General features: G+C 41.4%; 1 protein-coding gene across 2 annotated transcripts in view; it reads left to right on the top strand.

Moving 5' to 3' along the window:
• The window catches only part of SNAP25 (synaptosome associated protein 25), a 28305-nt gene extending 13828 nt beyond the window's left edge, over positions 1-14477 (top strand). Inside the window, exons 4-7 of one of the 2 annotated variants that reach the window (XM_035552940.1) lie at positions 4235-4352; positions 8329-8454; positions 10523-10667; positions 14409-14477. In XM_035552940.1, the coding sequence (XP_035408833.1) occupies positions 4235-4352; positions 8329-8454; positions 10523-10667; positions 14409-14477 (458 nt within the window). Of the gene's footprint in view, positions 1-3979; positions 4098-4234; positions 4353-8328; positions 8455-10522; positions 10668-14408 lie in introns of both variants that reach the window. The other variant, XM_035552941.1, reaches the window with a different exon arrangement.
• Positions 14478-20209: the final 5732 nt, after the last annotated feature.

The following is a 20209-nucleotide window of genomic DNA, read 5'->3' as shown; positions in this document are numbered from 1 at the left end:
CTAGTTGAGAAATATTTCTTATAAACTGCAGATGGGCTGCAAAGGTGGAGCACACCACACTTGTCCTGTCCTGGTCTTGCATCTCACATTGTGCTCAGATGCTTTTATAGATGTGTTTGCTCAAGAGACCACAGGAGGACCACAGGGGTGCCCTTGCCACAGCTGTCCCCTCCCAGCCACTTCCCCGGTTCAGTCACAGAGCAGGGATTTGCCAAGCTGTCACAGAAGATCACTGATAAAGGGCCACAATGCTACCATGAAAATAACAGAGCAAGCTTACGGTCCCTCAGTCACCTGTGGTATGAATACAGTAAAAAAATATCCTTGCTTATAACCTAAGACATGCCACTGGTTTGCTGTAAGAGCTCCAAGCAGATATATGGCCACTACATTTGCATTCAAGTGACATTCTCAGCCATAAATGGTATCAATATGTAAAAGGGGCTACTAATTTGTAGAGCTACCTGGAAAAAAAAAAAAAAAGAAAAAGGAAATTTCAATCAACATACATGTTGTTCATGTTGTTCATACAACAGTATGTTGTTCGTACAACAGTGTGTATTCTGCCTCCAGACTGAGGCAATGCCAGTTATCTTATATACTATATATAAGTGTAAGGTATATATGTATATAAACATACATATAGACATGGTATATTTAAAGACCACTGCAACAAACTATCAAATATGTTTAAGCTCTGACACAGAAATGCTTCTGTAAATTAGAGATAAAGGACTTGATCTTTGCTGGTGAGAATTTACATAGATTCATGGCAGTGTATGCCAGCAGACTGTCTGTCCTAAAACCTTTAATACAATACACAAAGCTGGAAAAATCTTTGAAAACAATAAATTAAGCTTTTGATAGCCATCTAATTTCTTACCAGCAATGATTCTTTCTAGGCCAGGTTTTAATATCATTTATACCAAAACAATTCAGAGCGACCTCGTTAAGTTAATTCCTCTATAATATTTATGCCTCAGTAATTGTGGTTAGACTCATGAATCTATTTACTTGCCTGTGGGACCAGGTCTTTGGCAGGTATAAATCGGTGTTGCTCCATGAAGCCAGCATAACTACGCTGATTTAAACAAGTTAACGATCCTGCCCACTATATTAACAGCTAGCAAATGGTTTTAAGAGCTGTCTAGACTTCTGGGCTACAAACATGACATGGACTTTTTACACTGATGAGGTTTCCTTTAAGGAAAGATAAATTAGTTGCTGATCCCTTTTCTCTTCAGAAATACCATAAGCATCACAGAAAAATCCTGAAGCGGGAAATATTAAGCCAGACTCCTGGAGAGAGCAATAACTTAAAGTCTTTAAATCATGTCAAATTTAATCCTCAGTTAACACTCATCTACTCAGGCAGAATAGGAAACAGAAAAAGAAAGTTCAGAAGGCCCTATTACATACCTGGCCTCAGACACCTGAGCAAGGAAGCCAAGACTGAAAGCCAACCAGTGGTACCTGATCTAGAACTGATCCCTGTGGTCTTAGGTGGTGTTTTCTATTGCACAGCCAAGGTTAGGAAAATGCGGGCAGCAAAGCTGGTGGAAGAAAGGTCAGTTCCTCTTGTCCCTCCCAGTGTCAAAATACATGTGTGTAAACTGCCTTCTTTTAACTGAGAGCCTGGAAAACCAGCCAGACTCTGCAAACACAGTTCTCACAAGCAGAAGGAGGGAATCTGTGATGGAAATTAGCAATTCCCATCACACTGCATAAGCCAGCAGAAAAGCCAGCTGACGCTGCCACAGCTGCTTCCCAGAGCAAGGGTGAGCATTGCCCAACTCTGCAGGATCAGGCAGGACTCTGACCTAGTGAGGAGCACAAGCACTTAGAAGAATATCACCTTTTTCCATGTGCTCACATTTCTGATGAGATTCACAATCTGTGGGTACAAACGTGAACCGAAGCTTCTGCTCAAGCCTCCAGGCCAAAATGTAGAATTACCTGTGCATTAAGACAATACAGCCTTGTATTTCTGGTTCTTTGCTCAGCAGTATATCTATCTGGCGAAACATGTGCAATGAATCTCTCAGGTTTCCTTATTAAGTTCCTGATCCTTTGCTCACATTGTACGTGTTCCTTTTAGAGGACACTGCCGGGTAACTCTGATCCTCCTTGGGTTTGGGATCCATAATGCCTGTGGTATCAGTCAGGAGACAGGCACATCCAGCTGAGGAGAATGAAGACTGACAGCTGAAGAGCAGATGCAGCTGGCAATACTGACATGGTACCTCTCCTTCTCCCAGCCCAGCATCATGCAAGGATTAAACAACAGCACAAGTCCACTATTTGAATTATTTCAGCTTGAATAATTTAGGACAGGATTTTCAAGGCCCTCTAGGGGTGAGATGCCCAATTCCCATTAAAATTAATTAAATAGAATTAATTTTAATGGGAATTGGGCATCCAAATCCCCTGGACAGCTTTGAAAATGTAAGCCTCAATTGTTAGTAGAAACCCAAGTAAGAAATTAGGCCTATTCATGTTCCAAAACAAGTTAAGAGGAGTTTCATACTGACGTCAATGATTTTTTTTTTTTCTAAAATGCCTTTTTTTTTTTTAAATCTTGGCTGGGCTCAATTAATATCAGGCATGACATTAGGTTTCTTCTATAACCAGTGCTGTCTTAGTTTCTTTCCTCTCAAGTCTAATTCTGCATTTATTTTTTCCCTACTTGGTACAGGGAAAAGGAATGTGATTGTGTTTTACTGGGATTGCTTTACTTAGACTCCTTAGGTATAGTTAAATTTTTTACTGCTACTCCAAGTAACTTTCTCGTCCCATGTAATACTTATTTGAGTTTGTCCTTCAAGAAAGAAATGGTGAAGCTTTCCACCAATGTAAAATGCCATAGCTACCACAGACTGCGTGTAAGATCCCTGATCCCATGGGATCCATATCTGTTTACATCAGTGAGGATCTGGTCCTACAATTTTACATTGTGGTGTTCTGCTCCTCTAACACACTACATTATTCTGAACTACCAACTCACTAAGAAAACCCTACATCATTGTCTGCCTCAGGTGGAAAGAAGACAAATTCTGTTTGATGCCAGCCGGGAGAGGCAGTGCCTGTATGAGGCTGGTTACTGGGCTTGATGCTTTGGACACTTGCCCTAGAGCAAATCAGAAGTGACCCCAGTGAAAAACCTTAGTCTTCACCTATTATTTTTGTTTCATAAAATGGCTTGGGGACAGAGACAATGTACATCGCAGCCAGTGGTCCTCTTTCAGTGAGCATCAGGCTTCTTTGGTGGTTGTAATTCCTCTATGTTTGCTGGGTTATGCCTGATTTGCAGCATTCATGTGAGAAGGAAAATCAGCCCCCAAGCCACACTCAGATCAGAGATTAACCTCCCATGCCAATCAGAGCTGCAGGTCTCAGGTTCCTCAACCTCTGCAAAAAAAGGAGTACTTGGACATGGCTCTTTACAGCTCGCATCATCTCTGGTCCCATTACTACCAGCTCCCTCACTCAGGCACCCACTAACCCGAGCAGTTACACTGCCACACCTCACCTAATTCCAAGGTATTTGTAAGCGTAAGTAACTGGTATTTTCCATGGAAGGATACCTTTTCTCTTGTATTAACATGCATAAATGCAAAATAATAACACTTTATCTTTCTTTCTCTTGGATGTCATTGGTGTCTTAGTAAGTGGATGTATTGTAATATGTTAATGGACCTTAAAGTTTATAACCCTTCCTTTTTACATCATTACATCTTGTTTAAATTAATATATTTCAAACATCTTCCTCCTTTGTTTTACTCTTTCCATATTAGTAAAAAACATCTTCGGCATCCAGTACGGCTTACATCCTTTTAACAATGCATCAGCTGAGATTAATGCATTGTAATGTCATTATTGATTCAGTTCTACATGGCCATTTTTCACATTCTGTTGAAGACAAAAACAAACAAACAAAAATACAATTCATTCCACACTGTCATCCCTTTGTCCTGACCAGAACAACTCGATCGTGTTGAAGAAGGCATGAACCATATCAACCAAGACATGAAGGAGGCCGAGAAAAATTTAAAAGATTTAGGGAAATGCTGTGGCCTTTTCATATGTCCTTGTAACAAGTAGGTACTGGGTACCGGCTCTGCTATGTGGTGTCCAGTTTTTTGTCACAGTGAATGTCTGAAGTTTTTGTCTTTTTTTTCTTTGTCCTTTTCCATCTGCTTCATTCTGTGGGGATAAAATACTTGTGTTTAATCAGAACAACTGGAACGCATCGAAGAGGGAATGGACCAAATCAATAAGGACATGAAAGAAGCAGAAAAGAATTTGACGGACCTAGGAAAATTCTGTGGTCTTTGTGTCTGTCCATGTAACAAGTAGGTGCTGCCTGCCTCATCTCTTTGAGCACTTAAGGCTGATCCCAAAGGCCTTGTGAAGCTCATCCTTGCTAGGCACATGGACAGGATGAGCATGTGGCATGCAGAAAGAACGATTCTGGTTCAAATGCATTCATCTCATAGCATAGACAACTGACTGGGAATTACTGTAGATGCATTAAAATCAGGCATACTGCAGTGAAAGCTTCACTGTTGACACCTTTTAATGGTAAAAGTTTCAACATTTTACACAAAGTGTACTAAGTGGTTCCATTTTCCAACGAACAAAACCACTGGGGCTGCTTTATTCCTGGAGGCCCTAAATTTTAAAACATATTTTCACAAACAAGTTTAAAAAACAACAACAGCAACAAAAATTGTAGCTCAAAAATGCAGAAGAGGCAATAATAAACATTACTCAAAATTATGAATGAAAACCATGCTTCTTTTCATTGTTCAACAGAAATTGTCCTTGATGAGAGCCTGAACGAGACATGACGTTTCACGATTGGAACCCAACTTGAAATGGTTTTCATCCTGCCAGAGACAACCAAATTTGAGAAAACCCAAACACGTCATGCCAAATTTCTCTCATTTGGGTAGCATGTACACTAAGCAGAAATGTTGAAATGCATCAAATTTGCTTGCATGCCACCACTCTTGAACGAAACCGTCCTCCAAGTAATGCAAAGCTTGTTTTAATTGCCAAATGAAAATGTGATGTGCTGTTATGCGGGTGTAGGAAACAGGGGACAGAGTGGACTGACCAGAAGTCCTCATGGAACAGCAAATCCAGCATGCAGTGAGTCAGCTACCACCTAGGTTTCAGTGAAACCATTTACACATGGTTGGCCACAGACAACAGGGCAGAGTGCAGTGGTCCTGCAGTATCATCCTCCCTTTCTGCATGGCACAGAAACTTTGTTCACAGGCGATCCCACCACAACTATCAAGTCCAAATGAAAGAGATCAGTCGTGGAGTTCGGTAGGAATTTGGTCTGGAGTAGGAAGGGCAGGACTGGGCTTCTGCCTTATCAGGCACCATTTCTTTTGAAGTGAATTCCCTTGGGACACAATGCAGACACTGCCTTAAATTTCAAAATCCATTTTGCTCCTGTGGTCACAGCCACAAATACTTTGCTGGGATAAATATTCTGCCCAGAATATGCATGCTACTGCCTGGTGTGCAGAGTGGGAGAGGTGAGGAGGAATGGAAAGAGCTACACACAGACTCAGCCCTGGTCAGCGGGCCTGCCTGCAGCCATATGACCTCTTGCACAGGCTGCATCCTGCCCTCCCTCTGCATCAGAGCAGGAGGCTGACCAAGAGCAGAAGAGGTGCAGGTACAAGAGCATGCAGCAGAAACTTTGACACTCCCACACTCTAAAAGCTGCTGCAGCTTAAAGAGGAGCAAGCCAAGGCAGTTGGCTTGCTTCTCCTGGAGAAATCTAGCATATGCATACATCAAAAGATCTTCCTTGAAGCACAAAATAAAATCCCCATGCATTTTGCAGGATTTTTTATTTACTTTTTTTTTAGAACAGATTTAATATTCTGTACTGTAGGAAAAGCTAAGCTGACAGTCAGATCTGTGGCATGGATGGGGTTAGTACCTGACATGTGGCCCTAAAGCATTTACCACTACACAGTGATTGCAGCATCACAAAATCAACAGGTGCAAGAACAGAAAAATACTGCGTGCATTCAATGTTCATTTTTAGAGGTGTCTCCTCCCTGCTTTAAGGCAGTATTCTGACCTTTGCAGACTGCAGCCAGATTTCATAAACTAGCACTGCTAATCAGTGAACATGTTTAGAAACAAAGTATGGATGAAAAATGCTGTTAGAGATTGTTCCTTGAACTCTGCCAGGAACCAACTGGTACAAATAAGGTGATATTTTGAGAAGTGGAGTGTAGGAGGGACAGAAATCCGTACAGCTCTGGGCATCACTATTACCGTGATCCCCTAATGCTCTTCTGGCCAGTGGTAAATTAAATGCATATATTTCAAAAAGATTGACCATTTCATGTATAACTATATGCCGCTACTTGTAAATGCAACTCGGTGAGACATACCAAAATGTAAAGTCCAACCCTACATTCTTAAAAGACCCAGAATGCCCATGGCATGAAACTTTGTCCAGACGAAGTTGACTTTGTCAGTCGAAGTACAACTGCTGCTGACCATGAGCAAGCCCAGACTTCACCTGTTTTAATTGCAAGTCCACAAGAAAACAGAGATTAAGCTCTGGGTGTATAAAATCATTTACTTTAAACGCAGAGACTGTGTCACTTTGAGTTGTGCAGGTCGAAAGAGCAGACGAATATCTGTAAATGTGCATGCAGCAAGAGAACTACTTTCACTCATTTCTAGAAATGCCAACATCAATGTGTAGTTTCAGAGAACTAAGAAAAAGGAAGCCAAGCACCCTATTTTTAACTCTTCACAAATTGTAATAGGAAGTCAGCAACAAAACAGATGAATATTTGGGAAAGATCCTCTTTGCATCTGTATTGTAATTCTACATCAAAGCATGCAACACAACTTCAGGCTCAACAGATGCTGAGCTGCTTCAGGGGGCATGGAGAGAACATAACACCAGAGATGGGTTTGTTGTGTCCTTTCCCAAAGCCCCCAGAAGCATGCCAAGTATCTCCACCCAAATCCAAGCCACAGGGCTGTTTCTATGACTGAAGAACAGGGAAACCATGGGGACTGGCAGTTCCCAACAGCTTTGTTGGAAACTGCTCCACTTCTCGAATAAAACCAAGAATTTATAGCTACAGACCCCAAACACTCACCCTCTCCTGTCACAGTGTTCGATCTAGTCTGACATCCCCAGTGACAGCAACCCTAAATATGCTGCACATGCTAATCTGCCACTGAAGGTATGCCTGGATTTTAATTTTCTGTCCACGGCAGCTCAGTCAAAAATGGCTCTCTGAAAGCTACTCTAACCGTCATAAATAATAAACATGGTGACATGCTAGGCTATTTTAAAGTCCTGTGGTTTAAAGCTCCTGAAGGAAGTGATGATCCATTTTTGCCTGTGTCTTGCTTATTGTGAAGGCTGTTACTGCTGATGCATTAAGAGTATGATGAACTACTGGGGCAACTGTGCTTAGTGAGAATGCTTTACTTCTTATTCATGCCTGTAGCTGGTGCATGAAGAAAATGTAGAAAAATTTCCCTTTCTGATGCTAGATTGCTTGTATCTTTTCTTTTCTCCTGCACTCATTTCACTTCTGCCTATTTTACTTTTTGTCTCTGTGGACAAAGGTTTGTACATCAACTGTCGATGTATGATTACTATTTTCAAGTACCGATATATTATTTAAAAATCTAATGAACCCTATGAATTTTATAATGAAATCATCCCCAAACCACCGTGGAAACGGTTAGTGGCTTTAAATGCCTATTATGCCACAAAAATGTTAACAGCAAAAGCTCAATCTTCTGCATGGTAAATGTTAAAATTTAGCCAAATCCATTTTTCTCTAAGAGGGTGTGTTGCTGTGATGTGATGTACACACTATACTTGGCAGTTTTGTTTTTATGTCTGTCTGCCAGTACGTTCTCTGTGTTTGATGTCACAACGTATGTGTCACTGAAATGAAATAATGTTTTCTAGTTATCTGTATTTCTTCTCTTCTTTTTTTCTTTCCTTTTTTTGTTTTTTCTTTTCCTTTCTGGAAACCAAGTCAACATCCAAAAACCTGTCTGAAGTGTTGTAGACTTGACAATTGCAATTCACCCTATTGGAAACAAAACCTCTGACCATCACAGTTGCTGTGGCAGTAAAGTTAAAAAAAAATAAATCCTTTTATTCAGGGTTATGATATATCGGTATACAATCAATGACCCTCTATCTGAAAACTCATTTGCTTGATTCAGCTTTTAGCTTGGAGAAGTAAAGAGTTTTGCATTTGTCCTTGTCCACTTGATGCTTTGTTACTCATCATCTTTTTTGCATAGGCTTAAATCAAGTGATGCTTACAAAAAAGCCTGGGGCAATAATCAGGACGGTGTTGTAGCCAGCCAGCCTGCACGTGTCGTAGATGAACGGGAGCAGATGGCCATCAGTGGTGGCTTTATCCGCAGGTGAGCCTTTTTCTCCACTGTTTTCTCTCTATTTTCCTTGTCGGTGATATATTTAGATTTCTTCCATATGGTCATGAGTTCTGTGATGCTCGTTAACTCCTTCAGCAGTGCTGGGTACTGCGGCGGAGCCAGTGTTTTCCACTGGATGGTGGGTACTTAGATACAGGTCAACACCCACTAGGACAGGTGCTAAGGACCCACTGCATCCAGTGACTCCCCCCAGCCCTGCTGGCACTTGAGGTAGCGCAGAGGATGGTGATGTGCCATGAGTCCTGGATGTCAGAGTTTCAGCCCTAAGAATCAGAAGATGCTTGAAAAAGCAGTCCTAAACCTTCCTGCTTGAGACTGACCAGATTTGGGCAATAATAAAATAGAAATAATACCTGGTTGCATACTGCACAGCAGCAATGTTAGGATGCAGACTCTCACAGCTGGTCAGCCCTGTCTGCTGCACTCCAGCTCCCTGGAGGCAACAATGTACAGTTGTCAAATACCTCAGAAATGAAGTGCCAGATAAATACTGGTTTATGATTACTGCCTCAAGATATGTAGTGCTCATTATCCATCCTTGCTAGAAAATGTACCAAAGCATCCAGCACCTCTTCCTTTCTTTTCAAAAAGACAAGAGCCTCGGGCTCTCTGCCAAAGCAGAGCCAAGTGCAGCACCTGAAGCACACTTTCTACCAGAGGTACATAGTTTTTGAGAAAGCCACTTCCCTGCTCATGACTATCCAGAAAACCTCACTGACCAGGGAACGATCACAACTGTGGGGAAACATCGACACCTCAGTGGCAACCCCTGTGCGCTCAAATGAAAGCGAGTTTGAAACACACAGCTATACTAATGGCAACCAAGCTGTAAACTTCCAGCAACATATAGGGATCCAGCAATAAGTACATACCGATTACAGTGTGTATAGAGCATGTATTTAGATGACAATGCCATCAGCTGAATGGATAAAGGCATGCCAGTAGGCAAAGCTTTGATCTCTGAAGATTAAGGACACTGGATTAGTAAGTAATTATCTTTCCAAAAACTATTATCCACTTATTTTTTTGGCTGCTGTGATAAAGGGAAATCAGTGTGATAGAAACAATGCTGTCATGCAATCTGGAGCATGGGATGGAGTTGCCATTTAAGTTTGCTGGGTCTGCCAGTCACTTATTTTTTTTTATTTCTGGATGGCAGCCCCATCAAACCAAAGGCTGGGACATGCTAACAGAATAGAAGTGAAGAAAAGTTATGCCATCCCATAATTCTTTCACGACCAGCTTGTAGCACACTCTTAGCACCTCTATGAACACAAATTACACAAGAGGCTCAAAGTAGTGATTTTCTGAGCGGGATCCATGGCCTTGCTTTTCCAAGTGCCAGTCACCACAAGCCTCTCCAGTCGCTGGAGCACTGAACTGTGCCCTGGCCCACGTGTGAGTTTTTCTTTTAATAAACAAGCAGCTGTAAGAGATGGGGCTAAGAGGAGAGAGAAAAGATCTTTACTAAAGGCAAAAAATCTGAGAGAATCTGATTCTATCATCTACTGAAAATACATTTAATTAGACAGAACGTTGGGTCAGGATTTTCACCACTGAGGCTGTCCTTGCCCAATATTTCAGTGAGCCCCAAGTCTGCAAGGACTGGATGGTATCCTGTGTAGGTCAATGCAGGTAGCTGGTACAGCTTTGATTCCATCATGCTCCGGTACTTCCACGTGCTCTAATCACACACAGATCCACGTGAAGCATCCTTCCACTCTTCCACATCCTTTGAGAAGGACCATTGCTAGCAGAGAGGTGTAATAAGTGGAACAGAGAAGCTCAGACAAAAACATGTCTAGGAACAGAAGGAGTGAGTAGTGACAAACCCAGACAATTAATCCCCGCATCCAAAAAATAAGCATGTGAAGGTTTTCAGGCTAGCTGCTTATTAATCCCTTTTCTTCAAAGCTGAGCATAGCAGCATGCTCCACAGGTGACAAGCGAAGGAGGATGCAGAGGAGGTTCTGGGTGAATCAGACTTTTGGGGGAACTTCCTCTCTCTTTGCTTCAAATAATTGGTTTTTGTTCCCAGGGTAACAAATGATGCCCGGGAAAACGAAATGGATGAAAACCTTGAGCAGGTCAGTGGCATCATTGGCAACTTACGTCACATGGCCCTGGACATGGGCAACGAGATCGACACACAGAATCGCCAGATTGACAGGATCATGGAGAAGGTAAGAACTTAGAGAACCCCAAAAGGGGCTGTGTTTTCCCTTCTGCAAGCACAGGCTGTGCCCAAGAGGGGCAGAAGGTGTGTCTTCCAGCCTGCCCACACAGAGTAGTAGTTTTAATTCAGCTCAGAGGAGGACTAGGGATGGAAATAGCTCCTAGAGCTCCTTTCCCTTCTCCTTCCCTATCTCGGGGCCGAAGCAGAGCTTGCTGCTATGGATCTTCAGTAGCCTTCCCTGCAGGTTGGGTTGAACCTGCACTGTTGGTTTTGCAAGACAACAGCTGGCGAGGAGACCTCTTCCAAATAAAGTCTCCTTCTGCAAGGGCTTTGGGAAAGGAAAAGTACCCTGAGTTGTACAGAACTGTGGAGCTTGGACCCTGGCACTTCCTGGCAAGTTTTAAACCCTCCTGGACTTTACTCCCCTCAGAAACTCCACAAGAGATTCAGAATAGGATCACTTGTTTAGAGGACCAGTCCCAATAAGAGAATGGGGACATGTTAAGCAAGGCAGTATGGTAATGGTGCAGCCACCAGCTCTCTCAGCATGCATACACATACCGGGACCCTACATGGGCCCAGTGAAGTCCAAAAGCTCAGTCTTTCTATCACGAAATCACCGTTTGAAAAGGCAGATAGCACCGTGCCAGTGCCAGGCTGCACTGCAGGTTTCTGAAGCAGATAGCAGCACCCTTCAAACCCGGCTGGGAACTCACTGCCGTCCTCACATCCCGAGATCTGCAAGCCATCTGCATTCATACTGGCAGAGCTCCAGGCACAGGCACAGCCAGGCTGAAGTGATATAAGAGGCTAGATCTTCATCTGGTGTAAAATCAATACAACACTTGATTTCAGCTGAGATTTACACAACCTGAGGATCTAACCCAAGGACTTACATGTGCTGCTTAGACTTAATGTTGACCTTAGGGGGTAGAGCTTTTACTCCTGAGCCTTCTGACACGTGCGAACCTTCTTACATGAGCAGGATGTCCACGCCTGTTTTTCATGTCAATTAATTATATCAGAGCCTAGCACACCAACAAAAAATTACAGAAAATATTGCAGTCAGGGATTCACTCAGATATCTTTCCTTGCTGGGGTTTGATACCAAAGAGAATTGGGTGAAGTATAAGTTGTCTTAAAGGCAGGAAACTCATCTTACACAACACAGAAGAGTACACAGCTTTGTGTATGCACGAATGCAGCCATCCTGACAAGGATTATCCTATCAATTCGTGCTTGTAAACATCTCGATACTGAAATCACTGACCAGGCCCTTTGTGGTCCCCCACATGAAGCACGTGGGCTCAATCTCTAGGCAGTGCATGCTGAGAGCAGCTGGCTAATGGAGGGACTGGCCTTCCACATCTGTGTGGTGTTCCTGCAGCATCAGGTGTACAGCATGTCATGCAGCCATGGGGAAACTGCAATCTATTGCCATTTGTTAAATTGAAGACCAGCGACACAGTTCTGAAAGATGGGCTCGCAGTGTACACAGAGCAGTCATCATGAAAGCAACACAAAAACAAGACAGTCTTCAGTCTCAGTGAAAATATGCTGAATTTCTCTAAGGACATGTGGCCTGAGCAGTAATGAGATACTAGAAAAAGAAACACAATTAGGAAAACCTTCTATAAGAGACAGGAATGACTGATATCTGGGTAATACTGAAGCGACACGTGCATACGCATCCACTTTGCAGTGCGATATGGTGGCAGGCAATAGGGCATTGATGGAGCGGCTTCCTTTTTCTGACCAGCTGGAGCACTGTGCTTTTGATCAGCCGTGATCATTAGAAAGACCCGGGGCTGGCACACATTGCAAACGCTGGGGTACATCACAAAGCTAGCCCAAATGCCTCTAAAGCACTTATGTTAAACTGGATGCATGCATCCAAACCAGAGCAATCTCATAATGCAGAAAGTAATCTGATCTATCCACGGTAATAGGGGGATGCAACAAATAAAAGGCTTTATCCTTCCCTCAGATCAGAGAGAAAAAGAGAAAAACTAAAATGATGATGTGGTAAGTAGGTCAAATGGGCCAGACATCATCACCAGAAGACACCCTGGCCCTAAAATGAGCCATTATTGGGAGGCTGGGAGGAAAGCAGAAGGGGCTGAGAACATTTTGTCTTGACCCAGGTGGGAAGGTCTGGGCAAGGACTCCCACTGACTTGGATGAAACATCATCCAGTTTCATCAATACTTAATAATCAATGTGCATGCATTTCATGACAAACTTATCTGCTTCCAAGCCATTAAGTTATTTTTTAGATAGTCTTTTGGCAAAAGCACATGAAACTATTCCGTGATAGACAAGGTCAAATTCATAGCTAAAATAAAGGAGTGTGGTTCATAATGAGTAGTTATGCTGATTTACGCTTGCTGAGGATCTGGCACATGCTGCTGTACTAAAAATACACATCTACATAGCATTTGCCAGATCAATTATGGAGAAAAGCCCAAGATTCTTAACAATGATTTATTGCACATCAGTATAACCATTTTTAAAAGGTTTTGAAATGTATGTGGGAAAGTTGCTTCACCATTCTGCCTTGGCAAATTGGAGATTTAAAATAAATCTGTACAATTTGGATACACCCTAGAGAAGGGGGAATAACCATTAAAGTTTTAAAAAATGAAGACATCAAACCACAGAAAAGAGCTTGCTGTTTGATGTCATGCTTTTAAAGCAGTAACACAACTCTCACCTTTCCCACAGGTCTGATTTCAAACACTGAAAGCATTTTCTGTCTAGTCCCTCTGCTAGCATAAATCGACATAGCAACATGGGCTTGAAGGGAGCTTTGACAGTTTTTGTCAGCTGCAGCAATGTCTTTGTCTCCAAAACTAACTTCTGCAGAGCAACAGAAAGCCACAGTGAAAGGCTCTGCCCACTGGAAGAGCACTCCTAAACCTCCAAGGTGATGCTGCTTCATTAGCGGCGTTTTTTAAGCATGGGAAGTGTTACAACAAGGAAGACAGCTAAATTAACAGTTCAGCCCGCGCTGGACTAAATTCCAGTTTGATTCTTTCAAATAATGGTAGAATCCCAAGTGGTGATAGACTCCCTTCCTTTGCCTAATCCCTGTCTGTGCTGCTGCCCGATGAGAGGTTACTGTTTTGCAACTACGCTGGTGAGCTTTTTGTTGAGAGAAACGAATAATGGCACCACTCCTACCTACTCCTTTCTTGTCACGTGTGCAACCAAGAGATCCAGATGGAGCCCACGTCCACTGAATCTAAGTCTTACAGAGCACTGGAAGCTTTTCGCTGAAGTCCACATGGCACATCATCAGTTTTCATGCCATCATCCATCACTGTTAATGGTGCAAGCAATTAGCACCAGCTACAGAGCTGGCAAGGTGTTTAAGAGAGTTCAGTGAGGCTGAATACAATCAGAAAAGCTCTGCTCAAAGGTTACCTGAAGCGTCACAAAACCAGGCTCACCTGTAATTTCCATTTGGGTCCCTAATACCACTGTAACAACAGTTCTCTTTTTCTCTTCTCTTCTCTTCTCTTCTCTTCTCTTCTCTTCTCTTCTCTTCTCTTCTCTTCTCTTCTCTTCTCTTCTCTTCTCTTCTCTTCTCTTCTCTTCTCTTCTCTTCTCTTCTCTTCTCTCTTCTCTTTTCTCTTCCTTTTTTAAATTTTCTGCTGATGTAGCCAACACCAGAGGAGTGTCGTCAAAGCATTGTACATGTTTGCTCTCTGACACTTAATAATTTGTCTCCTGTGTCCTTCCCTAGGCCGATTCCAATAAAACCAGGATTGATGAAGCCAACCAGCGTGCAACAAAGATGCTCGGCAGTGGTTAAATGCAGCAAAGTGCATTTCCTTTTAACGCTGTCCAAGAGGGCAGTACCTTCATGCTTTTATCATGGTATTTACCTACTAGGTTTGCACACATGCACATATCAACCCCATTGTAAATGTTGTCCTGTGTAGTTTGTCAGCTTTCCAAAAATGATACTTGTAATTATTTTTTTCTAGATATCTTTCTTTCCAAAGGTTGTACATAGTGCTGATTTGATGGCTATAGCTCACTATGATGTTTTTTGGGATTTCTCCTTTCCTTGTTTCTGTTTGGATTCCTTTTCTTTTTTCCTCTCCTTTTTTTTAAATGATGTTTGCTGAATGACAACAATGTTGGAATGCTAAACGTGCTGTTAACCTTTAAATATACAGTATTGTTCTTGTAAAACTGTGACATTCCACAGAGCTACTGCCATACTCCTGTCTTTGGGTATCATGATGTTTAAGCACTTAAACCTGCTGTCTTCGGTTCTTCATTGCCATTATCTGTTGTTATGATTTCATGATTAGACAATGTGGAATTATATTACTATAACAAGCATTGCACTACAAAGTGATGTGATTTATGCATTTATGCATGAGGAATAAATAGACTTTTAGACTCCTACTTAAACAAGACTTTTTCCCATGGCAGTAGCACACCAACAATGACAACAAAAGCATGCTCAGTATTCGGACTCTTTTGGGACTATGTTATACCAGCAAGTTTGCAGTCGTGCCACTTTTTTCTTGTTGATATATATAGTTATTAATCATGATCATTTATTTATTTTTTAATTATGAAAAAAAGAGGGATTTGGCACTCACCATTTAGCCATTGCCAGCAAAAGAAGCTTGGCTGAAAATATGTCAAAGACAAAAAGAAATAAGTGTAATATATTAGGTTTGTCTGCTGATTTTGAAGACTATCTTTTGGAGGAAACGACTACCATATGAAATGGTGCAAAGAAATGTAATTTTTATAAGGCTCTCTCTTACTAGTCGCTATCCCCATGTGGTTTGTTATCGGTACAGTTCTCTGTTGCTTACCTAGAGCTATGCACACCAAATCGCTGAGATGTTCAGTAGCTGACTTAATTAAAAAATAATAAAAAAACCTAAATGAATGAACTCTAGATAAACTGTGAGATAAATATCATTTACAGCATGTAATATGAAATTCCTTATGTCTCCTGTCAGTTTGTGAAGTGATTGACATTTTGTAGCTAGTTTAAAAATTATTAAAAATTATAGATCTCAGAATCCACGCTTGCTTTATCCATTTGTTACTCTATGCGTCAGTGAGACCCAGTTATTTGTCGCTTACTGGGAAAAGGAGAAGCACGAAGAGGTTTAAAGACTCTCTACAAACTGTTTTTGTATGAGAATTTTATGAGAAATTTCTGTTTGCAATACTGTATAAGAGGAAAAGTATCTTGTCTAAAAATAGCATTTTGCACTAAGCACAAAAAGAATATTATTTTAAATAACCTGGTTTGGATTGCCAAACACTGAATCAAAATATATTTTCTTGTTCAAGGGAAAGGAAAATGAAATAAATGATGTGGTGCAAAAGGGTATAGTTCTTTAGTCAATAAAATTCATTCCTGTAGTGGATCCAGCCACATGTTAATATACTCCTTTTCAGGGAACACTTTGAACTACAGAGTTTGTACAGTCTGCTAAGAATAATTTTCTCAAAGGACTAACAACAACTAATGCTTACTGCCAATGAAAAGTATCATATTTCCCTATTTTTTCCCCTACATGGACAAATTATAATTAACTCTACATGAGTGACAGTTCACTCATGTGTCTCACATGGCCCTAAGTCAAAATATACAAAGCACATAAATGCTAGCATAATTAAAATCACATGATAATGTATACACAAGCTGTATTTTCTTTAGCAGCTTTTTATTTTTAGCATCTATTAAAAATTCATTTATGTAAATATTTTCCCCCACTACTTCAATCCAAAGAGTAAACTTCAAACAAATATTGTTAATCTGCTGGCCATTTCCAATTCTGTTCATTCAGGCATTCCAGTATTTGTGACAGCACTGTCATTCTGCACCATCAAAGACTACTGAAAGGAGGGCAGTAATCGTACTGGAGAACATGTCAATATGAAAACATAAAAATACAAGGGTATTTGAAAAGGGTAAGGAAAATATAAGGATGCAATGATTATTTTAATAGAGGTACTCTCATCTGCATGATGAAAGTACCCTATCTGAAGAAAAATAGACTTCCAAAGTATGTTTTAGCTACTCAAAAATATAAGCTGTTGCAGTGAAGGAAATCGCTATGGTTCGACATCTGTTTTAGTCTCAAACAAAGATGAAAAACCAAGCTATTGGAGTTTTTTGCCAAACAAAGTTTAAAACACAGAAATATTGAAACGTTAAATTGCATTCATCTTCGTATCCTCTCCCACTGTACGCAGGGTCTCTGAGGAGATGGCTGGAAATGGCTTAAGTAAGTAAACGTAATATATTGCATTTCTCTGATGTTTTTGAAATTGACTTTTGTAGGATTAATTGTTCTTGAAACAATTCAAAGAAAGCTTCGATCTTTTGCAGTTTGCTCCTATAGCAATCCACTTCCATTCATTAAGTTTCTGACACACCACATCCCCGGGGGAGTAGCTGCCCCATAGTACGATGCAGGCTTCCCCAGAGTCTGCCTGCTGGAGGGGTAAGGCTCCCTGAGAGGGAGGGGATGGTCAGGGGGCCAGAATCACAGCTCCCACAAGATAAAGCTGTCACGCTGACTGTAGAAATAAAACATACCATTTTTTTTCTCAAAGGTAAAGCCATCTTTTACCAGCAAGAAATGTCCCTTTGACCATGACGTATTTTTGGATCAGCAACTTCTTTTGTTGTAGTATGAGTGCCATCTGGAAGGCCAGGTTTGATACAAGAAAGTATGAAGGTGCTTGAAAAAACAAAGCTTCATTAACCATCACTTAATTGTAAACTTGCAGTGCAATTTCATGAAATGTTTGTGCACAATACAACTAAATTTTCATGTTCATGTTGGGTTGAGGTGGCTGTAAGAAAATTTTTTCATATTCTCAAATGCCATAGCTGAATGAAGTACCCAACTGGATTACTTAAAATCTTGCTTAAATTAAAACTGAAGCCCAACTATAATACAGACTCTGTTGAGCTCTGTAAGTGCACAATTAACAACTTCTTTCATATCATGCTTTCCCCTCCTTTCCTAGAAATAGAAATATCAAAATAATCTCCCAAAAGTATACCTGAATATTATTCTTCAACAGAACAAAATACGTAAGTAGTGTAATAAATAGTGCAAAAAAATTGTCTTCATTAAATACCTGGCCTGATGTCAGCAGTGAGAAACTTAAAAACTGGAAGATCTAAATAACATCAAGGAGGATTATCTGAAATAACCTTAAAGCCTTTAGGATGTTGATGCTTCCCAACATTAGCATAAACTCACCAACTGTATACTCAGAAGAGCTGGTTACAGTTTTCCAGACTGACACAAACACACAAAAAGAAACCATGGGTCATACTCAGTACCCGGTGGTTTGATAGAGCACGTTAGGAAAAGCACATGGACTTGACATAAGGTACAGTGTGAAAAAGAATTGATTAGTATTCCTTGAAGATTTGGTGGTATTACTGCATGCAACAAGAAATGACAACTCTGAAGAACAGCGAGGAGCATACATTTTTTCAAATAAATGAAAATTTTATTAGCTTATGTGTTAAATAGGATGCATCCTTCTGAAGAAAACTAAGTATGTCACAGTTTGCATGACAAACTGTAAAGCACCGCCTCACCGAGATGCCTGTACCACATGACACACTTGTTACGGATATACATTAAACCCTCTAGAAATCCAGGCAACTATTACTCTCCAAAATATTCTGTGCACCACACCAGTAACTGACAACCTCCACAGGCTTTGGATTTGGACCCAAATCTGGTGAGATTGCTCAAGGCTTATCTGGGGGATCTGGAAGCAGACAAATCAATTCCCGCACTTCTTCCCTCCCTTTCTTCTCCTACATGTACATAAGCACATATAAATCTTTTATTTTAAAGGCGCTGAAAAGGGAAGAGCTGAGCACTTAGTAATAAGGAAAATTATGTGTCAGAGACAGCTTAAGTATATGCACTGCTGCTGTGTGTGCCTGTGGGCGTAGGTGTGCAGGATGTGACTGCTGTCTTCTGAACCATTTTGTTGCCTTTCTAGAAAGAGATGGGGACAGTTACTTTGGAAGTTAGTAGAACACAGTATTTTTAAACCTGCAGATAGCTACAAGAAATGCAGACATAGGAGATGAACCCTGCTGAGAAGTTAGGGCACTGTGATGTTTTGATGGGGCAGGAGGTTATGTTTATTTTAGCTATTTATTTTTCAAAGCACTTGCCAAACGATGTTGGATCCTCTGTGTAAGAGGATTGAGAGAGATTATGTTTGTGTTGTAAAATACTAGGCATTTTTTATTTGTTTAGTTTTGAGCGGTACTTCATAATTAAAAAAGTCAAGATGGCAAGATGAGGGAAATCAAAAGAAATTAAGTGGGACCACTCTGATTTACAGCCACTGGGGCTGCATGCTGAGATCACCGCTGCCTGTGCAAAAAAATATAATGGGGTAAATGGTTTGCCCTTCTAGGGGCCAAGGAGTCAGTAGCACATGGAGGGGGTGCACATTTTTCTTGGTAGGCTCCACAGCTGCTTGCTGAAAGTGAAAAGTAGCAACTAGGGTATCAGGGTTGTTGTTGCCTTGGTATAAACAATAAAATAAATGCTGTGGGAATCTTTCATGGGAGAGTCCCAGCCTCAAACTGCCTTTTCCTTCCCCTGGACCAGCCTCCAGCTCCCTCCACGCTGCTTTTACTCCGGCCTCCAGTGCATCCTGCACCTTTGTCCCACCGCCTGTTTCTCCTTTCCCTTTCTCCCTGGCTTCTGTCAGCTCTGCTCCCTCCCTCCTATGCCGCCTAGCACCTATCCAATTGCTTTTTCCTTCTTTTTTTCAGCTGTGTTCAATTAGCCTTCCTTCAGCCTTCTCCCTCATTTCACTTGCTTCATGTCCACCCACTTGCATGTTTGTCACCCCTGGGCTTTCAAGTCAGGCCGTCTCTTCCATGATCTCAGCAGGAGCAACACCAAAGAAACAAGCAGCCTCCTGCTTTCCACTCCACAGCTTAGCACCCCACCACTCCACCATCACTCAGAGGGACACCTATAAGAAAGTCTTGCTCAGCCCTGTCAGTCCCAGCAGGCAGCATGCAAGTTGCCAGGAAAATTTTTTGGATAGTCTATCCAAAAGGATCCAGAAAGTGTCTGTAGGTTGATGCAAGCAAAGGTGCTGGGACAGCTGCGGACAGAAGGCAAAGCACAGACATACAAGTGCGGGCAGATATTACACAGGAAGGCAACAGCTGAGGCTGCTAAACGTGTCTGGCCCACAGTCCTAGTGGATACCAGTGCTCCTCTGTGAGACAGCTGGGTGATCTTTTTTAACACAGGCAAAACAACTCTCCTTCACTTGCCCAAATTTCATAAATCAAAAAATAATTTTATTTTAAGCTGAAGCTTTCAAAATTGTGTTTTTAAAAAGCAGGCAGAGGAAGTAGGTTTTCCTCATCCCTCCTGGGACAGATCCCCAGTGCTGGGTTATTTCATCCAAAATCCATAACAGCTCGAGTTGGCGTAAGAAGGTTAAAATGAAATAGTGTATCAGAAATGGTTTAGCTAACTTCACTAT

Source organism: Cygnus atratus, chromosome 3 (genome assembly GCF_013377495.2).
Source record: "Cygnus atratus isolate AKBS03 ecotype Queensland, Australia chromosome 3, CAtr_DNAZoo_HiC_assembly, whole genome shotgun sequence".
NCBI lineage: Eukaryota > Metazoa > Chordata > Aves > Anseriformes > Anatidae > Cygnus > Cygnus atratus.
Note: the sequence above shows the minus strand (reverse complement) of the source record. Positions and strands in the feature narration are given on the sequence as shown.